General features: G+C 43.2%; 1 protein-coding gene across 1 annotated transcript; it reads right to left on the bottom strand.

Moving 5' to 3' along the window:
* Positions 1-6,441: 6,441 nt before the first annotated feature.
* LOC130704797 (peptidyl-prolyl cis-trans isomerase FKBP1A-like) lies at positions 6,442-7,893 on the bottom strand. The gene has a single exon (XM_057528261.1). The coding sequence runs from the start codon at positions 7,813-7,815 to the stop codon at positions 7,576-7,578; it is 240 nt and encodes a 79-aa protein (XP_057384244.1). The 5' UTR covers positions 7,816-7,893; the 3' UTR covers positions 6,442-7,575.
* Positions 7,894-8,167: the final 274 nt, after the last annotated feature.

An 8,167-nucleotide genomic window follows, 5' to 3' on the forward strand; every position in this document is an offset into this window, starting at 1 on the left:
AGGCCTCACTGTGCGGCCAAAAAAAATTTTTTTTAATAAAAATAAAAAAATAAGGAGTGAAGCGTTATATTTTTAAAAAAAGAAAAAGAAAAATTCCCACCTGAAGCATTCAGCACTGGACAGACTCTTCTGAGCTCTCTCCCTTACAAAAAACCAGTGCGAGTCTAAAAACCAGTGTCTTTTTTTTATTATTTCCCCTTGTCATTGCTATCCTGCCTAAGCAAGTCTCTTTTATCATTTTTTTTTCCTTAATGAAGGTTTTGGGTTGTCAGAAAAGGGAACACTTCACACAAATAAGGCTCAGAACCCATCTTGTTTCCATAAATCTCTTTCTGACTCTGAGACCAGGACCAGACAACTATGTATCAAAGAAGTACAAATAAATGACAGGTTAAGAGTGGTTTACATTTTGAAAACATTGCCTATATCACCCTTCAACCTGAATAAATATTATCTGTTCTCCTTCCAATTATACAGAAAACCCCAAGGTAGTTAGCATTGAAGTAGAGGTTTCTTTGCTGGAAGCATCAGACTAAGCTGGTAAATACAACTTAGCCAGTATCTCATTTCTTAGTGTACTCAAGGTCTCAGGTATGCCTAGGTCTAAATATCATATTATCGTTCTTTTCCAACAGCTGGAGAAAGGGAGAATAGAATGAACAGAGATGGGAGGGAAGGGGGTACCTTCATAGCCCAGCACCTCGAACAGTGCTCAGCATTGAGCTCTAACTTATGATGAACAAGCAAGTGCATGGGAAAGTGTGAGCAAAGACACGGGCATCTAAGGGCACACTGAACTTAGTTGGGAAAGGAATGTGAATAACTCTTAAAAATATTCTTACATGTAATATATTACTTAACTTCTAGAATGTAAACTCCATGAAGGCAGGGATTTTTTTTAAGGTCTCAAATTATATTTATCTGACTTGATCAATTTGGGTCAAGTCAATGAGAATACTGGAATATATCAACATGAACTCTTTTCAAGTACGGTGAGTTGTATTCAGTGAGGCTACATCTCAGTTTAGATCCAAAGTTAAGATCTCTGATAGTGGATTGATCAAAGCTTTGATTTTAGCAGTTTCATGAGGAAAGATGTTTCATAGGGCCAAGTGGACCAAAATATTGAAGGCAGGGATTTTGACCTTTTTTTTCACTCTCTGTTCCCAGCACCTAAATAAGTGTCTATTATATAGTAGTTGCTCAGTAAATATTTGCTGTTGGAAAATATGAATAAATGAATCTTGAAAATTATGTGAATTAGTGCCCAGAAATATACCCACACAAATGTAGTTTACTGATCTTTGATCCAGCCACAAAGGCAATTCAATAATTGAATTGAGAAAGGATAATGTATTCAATAAATGGTGTTGGAACAATTAGACATCCACAGGCAAAAAAATATCCTAGATAAAGACTTTGCACCTCTCACAAAAGTTAACTCAAAATGGAGCGCAGACCTAAATTTAAAATGCAAAACTATGAAACTTTCAGAAGAAAACATAGTAGAATAGGTGACCTTGGGTTTAACAATGAGCTTTTAATTACCAAACCAAAAATACAATCCAGAAAGGGGTTCTTGGCTGAGGGAAGGGCAAGTGCTAAGTCTCTGGGATGTACATGTACTTGCAGTTTGAAGGGAAGGTCAGAAAGAAGGCAGGTAGTACATAGTGAACCAGGAGGAACCTGGAAGAAGACGAGGGCAGGGGGCAGGTAAAAACCAGGAGCCTTTTTTTTTTTTAAGTGTAGTTGATTTACAATGCTGTGTTAATTTCTGCTGACAGCAAAGTGATTCAGTAATACGTACATATATATAGACTTTTTCATATTTTCTCCATTATAGTTTATTATGGGATATTGAATACAGTTCCCTGTACTACACAATAGGACCTTGTTGTTTATCCATCCTGTATATGAGTTTGCACCTGCTAATCCCAGACTCCCAGTCCACCACTCCCCTACACCCCGTGCCCCTTGGCAGCTACAGGTCTGTTCTCTACGTCTGTGAGTCTGTTTTTGTTTTGCAGACAAGTTCATTTGTGCCATATTTTAGATTCCACATGTAAGTGATATCATATGAAGACCGTATGTGGCAGCTGTAAGACATTTGGGTTACACTTTAATGACAATGAGAAGCCACCAGAAAGTTTTATGCAGGAGACTGATATGATGCGATGCAGTCGACAAACATCAGTTGACTGAATCTGGACGACTGTGTGCCGGTAGATAGTGGTCACCTTCACTTTAAAAAAAGAGAGTACGGGGGGCTTCCCTGGTGGCGCAGTGGTTGAGAGTCTGCCTGCTAATGCAGGGGACGCGGGTTCGAGCCCTGGTCTGGGAAGATTCCACATGCCGCGGAGCAACTAAGCCCGTGAGCCACAACTACTGAGCCTGCGCGTCTGGAGCCTGTGCTCCGCAACAAGAGAGGCCGCGACGGTGAGAGGCCCGCGCACCGCGATGAAGAGTGGCCCCCGCTTGCCACAACTAGAGAAAGCCCTCGCACAGAAACGAAGACCCAACACAGCCAAAAGTAAAAATAAAATTAATTAATTAAAAAAAAAAAAAAAGCATCAGCCTCAAATCCAACACATTCCTTTAAAAAAAAAAAAAAAAAAGTACGGAAGGAGAAAATGAGTTGTTTGGGGTTTGTTTTGGCTTTTTGGTGGGAGACGGGTTGGGTTGCTTTTGTTTTTTATTTTTGTGTTTGTTTTGCTTTGCTGGGAGTTTGTAGTAAAACATGAGTTTAATTTGGGGAATACTAAGTTTGAGGTAGCTACACATGTGGACATGCCAAGGTGCTAGTTGAGAATATATGTGGAAGGCTTGGGGGAAAGGATAGAACTCAAGCATTAATCATTCTCATAAATTAGAATCGGGGGAGAATTAGCTGTATGAGATTATAGACGACAAAGAAGAGAAACCAAGGACAGAAATGTGGGAAATGCAGGCATTTAAAGAGAGAGCAAAGGAACACGTTGAGAGGTAGAAGGGAACCGGATATTGTAAATATAACTTTGGCCAAGCCCCATGTAAACTCTAGCAAAGGAATAAAAAACCCAAAGTGAGATACAGCAACTAAACTGAAGACTCGAGATCAGAAAAACTAATATGAAGAATCCAGTAGAGGCAAAAGCTTCTGTATTGGCAAAATCAAGTCCCATTGAAGGGGGAGGCCACTTGAGGCCATGAGCAGAGCTACCATCAAAAAGAAACTGGGTTCAGGAAATTCATCTTGCAAAAATACTTGAGCAAATGCACAAGAATATAACTGTGTTCATCACTGCATTGACCATAGCAAAGATTTTTAAATAATTTGAATCTCCAGCAACAAAAGATTAATTTTGTTACATCCATACAAGGCAAAATTAGGCAACCATTAGAATCAAGGAACATGTTCATATTATATTAAGCAGGAAAATATTAAAAAGTGATGAAATGTATCCCATTTTTACAAATATACACGTACATTTTTATAAATACTTTTTATAAATATGCATATAAGAATGCATTGTTTTCCTTTCTGCTTACATGTTTTCTCATTTTCATCATGGTCATGTATCACTTGTGACATTTTAAAAAGTGTGGAAATTCTATTATGAGCACATTCATGCTATTACCAGCACCACCCTCAAGAACAGAGAGGCCTCTAGCTATCGCATTTTTAAAGACCAAAGACTCACAGAGAAAGTAATTAGGATGGAACGGTGAGAATTAAATGAACTACATCTTTCCAACAATGTTATAAGGACAGGCACAGTGTATAAACTCAGACAGGAACATTCAAAAATGTATTTGAAATTAGGAAGTAAAACCGGATGAGCACGCAGAAGGTGAATCGTCCCCTGAGACGTCTATCAGGCTGAAAATTAGCAAACAGCGCAGTCTACCACCCGAAGAATAATGATAGCTCTTCAGCTCAGTCCCAGAAAAAGGAGCTCATACAACCTTGGGAACCTTTCATTTTAACTATTTAAAAGAACCAAAGTAAACTTTGTAGTTGTAAGTGGGATGAATTAGCTGAATATTTCAATACTGCTAGATATAAACAGATGCTCTCTTAGGAAGCCATGTTTGGTTTGCTTAGCATCTGAAATGCAAATATATTTGTAAGAGCAAGGGCCCTAACCCTCAATAAGTCTGCCTTTTAAACAGCATTCAAGGCTAGGTGGTAGGTATGATAGAAAAGAATTATTAAAGACCCTACGTATCTGATAAGGCAGTTAGTAAACATAAATATCTCTAAGTCATATCTGTATTTCCAGGGAAAGTATAGAAATCAGTGCCTAAGGATTAAATCTGGAGACCCCCAGCAAAATTTCAGACAAGCCCAGAATTTATCTCCGAATGCATCAACTCGGCATGTCTCTGACAGAGAAGGTTCCCGCCTCTGGTTCCTACATATGCCCTCAACTGCGGAACCGCCCAGGCCGTCTTCACATCCCTGAGCATCTGCCGACTTGAGATCCACGCCGCTGCCGGGGTCAGGCTTCTGAGAAAGCGGGAGCGGGAAGCAGTCGCGAGCAGGTGCAACCCCTGCCGCCTTCCCCTCCGCGGAGCGGCTCAGCTTCCAGGGAGGTGGCTGGCTCAGCGCGGGAAGGCAGCGCGCACCGACCGTCTCCCGGGAAGTGCAGCAGGCAAAGCCGCTGACATATTTACATCCCAAACTGGCTCCTTCGGGTCCCACGGCCGTTCCAGAGGAGAGTCGGCTTCATCACCCTCCCCTAAGGACGAGGAGCCGTTCTCAGCGCGCCCCCTCCACTTGCGTTCAGAAACGGCACAGGGTTAGTCCCTGCGCCCCGCGCTGCCCGCCCGTACGTACCCTGCCGCCCCCAGGCCCCTCCTTTGCCTGCCTGTCTTCAGGCCCCACCTGCTCCCAGGTGAGCGTTGAGCTGACCAAGCCCTCCCACAGTGCCACGGCCCCTGGTCGGGGACAGCAAGTCCAGGGAGAGGTGATGAGTCCCCCGTCCCTCCACAGCCTCTCTCTGCCCCCAGGAGCTAGGCTGTGCGCCCTTTCCTTGGCGGCCCCCTTCCCAGCTAAATGCTTCCAGAATGACTTCCCCACCCAGAGGTGGCTGAAGCGGGAACGGCTCACCTCTACCTGGCAACTAGCCAGCCACACTTACTGAACAACTTTCGGGTTTACAGAAAATCCCAGCTGCTTGCGGGGGGCGGGGAGGGAGGGTTTCAAAAGAAATAAAAGCATGGCTCCTCCAACCGAGAGCCATGAAGAATAAGACATAAAGACCAAGAAGGCCCACTGCCCGGTGTCGTTTGAATTCACACACCCATATCCTTGCAATATAGTGTTTATCCAACTAGAGATTTTGTAGTGACAAAATCTGCTATTTGATCTCACAGATTTAGCAATCTGATAGAGTAAGCTATATTTCATGTGCGAGGATGAACATTCTCGGGAGTGTTTTTGGAAGCTGGTTTTCCTTGCGCGATGTGATTCTTATTTTCTCTTGTTTCTGTTCCTGCTTCAAAGCCAACTGAGATTTTATAACTCATTTTTTCATACGTATCAATCATGACTCATAGCTATCTGATAAAGGATAAAATGCTTCTGTTTCTCAGGCTTAACTTCCAAAATTAAACATTCAAATAAAAGAAAAATTACATGGCTCCAGTAGATGTCAGTGATTAAAATCACGAAAACAGTTCTTTTCAGGGAAGCTCCATAATGCATCTAGACTGTGTTTTCCCTTCATCCAATGCTGACCTAATTCTGAGCTTTTCTTTTAAGTGCATCTTGACTTAATTAATTGTTTACAAGTTGCCACTCGGAGATAAGCTTCTTTTCTGAATAGATACCCATGAGGAACCTTCTTGGTCAGGAAGGCTGAATGAGGCCTCCTTGCATTTAGGGAATGACAGGCTCCTACTGCACACCTATCCCTGGACCTGTGAGCACGCAGAGTGCCTATGAGTACACAGGGCCACTCCCGCTGCCCTGAGGTGGCACTGCCTGCGTCCCTCCAGATCCTACAGCATCAGAGAGCAAATTGGTGTCTGCTACTTTTGTAAAAGCCACTGGAAATCTAAGGAGATGGAAAGGCTACTTGCCAGGGTCTTCAGAAGATCTGATCCAATATGACAACGCAGACTTTTCAGTTGCCTTAAGAAAAATTCTGTTTGAAAGAAGACTATGTCTGGAGCCAATAGCTATCTGCTCAAGCACGAAAGACATTTACAAATTTCCTCCATTTTATCTTACTCCCTAAAGGGAGATGACTAGAAAAGGTCAAAGTGATTCTAATTGGTTTCTATAAGTCAAATAAATAAATTATTATTAAGCATCCACCAGATTTGGACACTGGGGACACCAGGATAAATCATGTATGTCCTGCCCTCAAGGAACTTACAAGGACTTCTCTGTATACCGTTCATTTACAATGAGGTGTTTTTTTTTTTTTTTTTTTTTTTTTTTTTTTGAGAAAAGCCAGCATAAAGCACTTTTATTGCAATAATAAAACTTGAAACTCATATGTAGTGCAGGGGGTGGGGTAGGCGTGGGCGAGTAGGCAGCAATTTCTCTCACCAAATCACTACACAGGACAGCAGAGGGTGAGAGGGAGGAAGGAGAAGCCAGGAAACTCTGAGATCAGCAGAGGGAGCTGAGCATCAAAAAACAGGAGATGCTGAAGCTGTGATGACCAGCATCATTTTCTTAAGACAACACTCAAGGATTTGTCATGATGGCTGGGCTTTCATGGGTGTTAAGTGTCTACAAACAGCACCTTCAATTTAACTTTCGATTGAAGTTCTTAAAATTTAGGAAGTGGAGCCTGGATAGCTATGAGATTACAAAAGTCCTAAATATCCATTAGAAAACCACAGGATGGAAAAAAAGAAAAAAAAAAAAAAACAAAAAGCCAGGCCATGAAGAAGGCTTCAGAGGTCCCTGCTGGCCCGGTGACAGACACCTGTAGTGTCCAACATCTCAGTGAAAATGATCTGCTTTCAAAAGGCAGAGGGTTAAGGGGAGGGTGGGGGTGGGACAGTGGAGGCAAAGGCTCTCCCCTTCCCACTTTAGTTTTGGGTAGGGCTTTTAATTCAACCCGAGGACATCTCTCAACTTGGAGAATAATTCGGCCCTCAAAAGCGCCTCAAATCTGCTATGGCTTTGCAGCGCAGCAGCAAGAATGTTTAATATATAATAGATAAAACTTTCATCCAAAAAAAAATAAAATAAAATAAAGATTCTTGCACTCCCCCCAACACCAATTCCTATTCTAAAGTTAACCCATTATTTGTGCTGTTAATACTTGACTAGTACTTAACTGGAAACCTAGATCCAAAGGACTGAAACTCAATCTTCACCCCAAAACAAAAACAAACTAAAATGGGTAACTTGAGGTTTATGGCATACAGTTCAGGTCAACACACATACGAGGAGAAAGGGGAAGAGCAAAGCCGGTGACAGAACACATTCAGTCGGGGAAGATGTCTGTACAAAGAGTGTGGTGGAACATCAGGAAGAGCTCCGCACGGACTCGCCGTGCGCACCTGGGGGCGGCCGGCCCTTCCGTGGCACATCCAAGAATGGGGAGCTCAGGGAGGAGGCCATTCCTGTCATTCCAGTTTTAGAAGCTCCACATCAAAGACGAGAGTGGCATTTGGCGGGATGATGCCTGGGTGCCCAGTGGCGCCATAGGCATAGTCTGGGGAGATAGTCAGCTTGGCTCTCTGACCCACGCTCATCTGGGCAACCCCTTCTTCCCAGCCTCGGATCACCTCCTGCTTACCCAGCACAAACTTAAAGGGCTTGTTTCTGTCCCGGGAGGAATCGAATTTCTTTCCATCTTCAAGCATCCCCGTGTAATGCACCACGCAGGTCTGGCCGCGCTTCGGGAAGGTGCGCCCTGAGGAGACAGACGGGCGCGGTGAGCGGATGCGCGCGGCAGCCGGGGCACTCCGAGGCCGCTGGGCGCCTACAATGAGGTGTTTTATTCCCCAATACAGAAAATCACTACTAAATGGATTTCACACTTCCCTGACCTTATGTCATGATTCCCAAGTCTTCATTTAAAATGTCAGCTGTAATAATGTGATGCCCTTATTGGAGAGATTGGAGCCTCTCACTGTTTCTTCATGCCAGCCAGAAATCTCAGAGCCATCCATGACTTTTCCTTCTCCCTCACCTCTCCCATCTAATCAATCATCC

The sequence above is a fragment of the Balaenoptera acutorostrata genome, chromosome 14, assembly GCF_949987535.1.
Source record: "Balaenoptera acutorostrata chromosome 14, mBalAcu1.1, whole genome shotgun sequence".
Lineage (NCBI taxonomy): Eukaryota > Metazoa > Chordata > Mammalia > Artiodactyla > Balaenopteridae > Balaenoptera > Balaenoptera acutorostrata.

Bases quoted from the DNA above. Each gene is read 5' to 3' on its own strand.
- LOC130704797 (XM_057528261.1), bottom strand. From the start codon at position 7,815: ATGCTTGAAGATGGAAAGAAATTCGATTCCTCCCGGGACAGAAACAAG.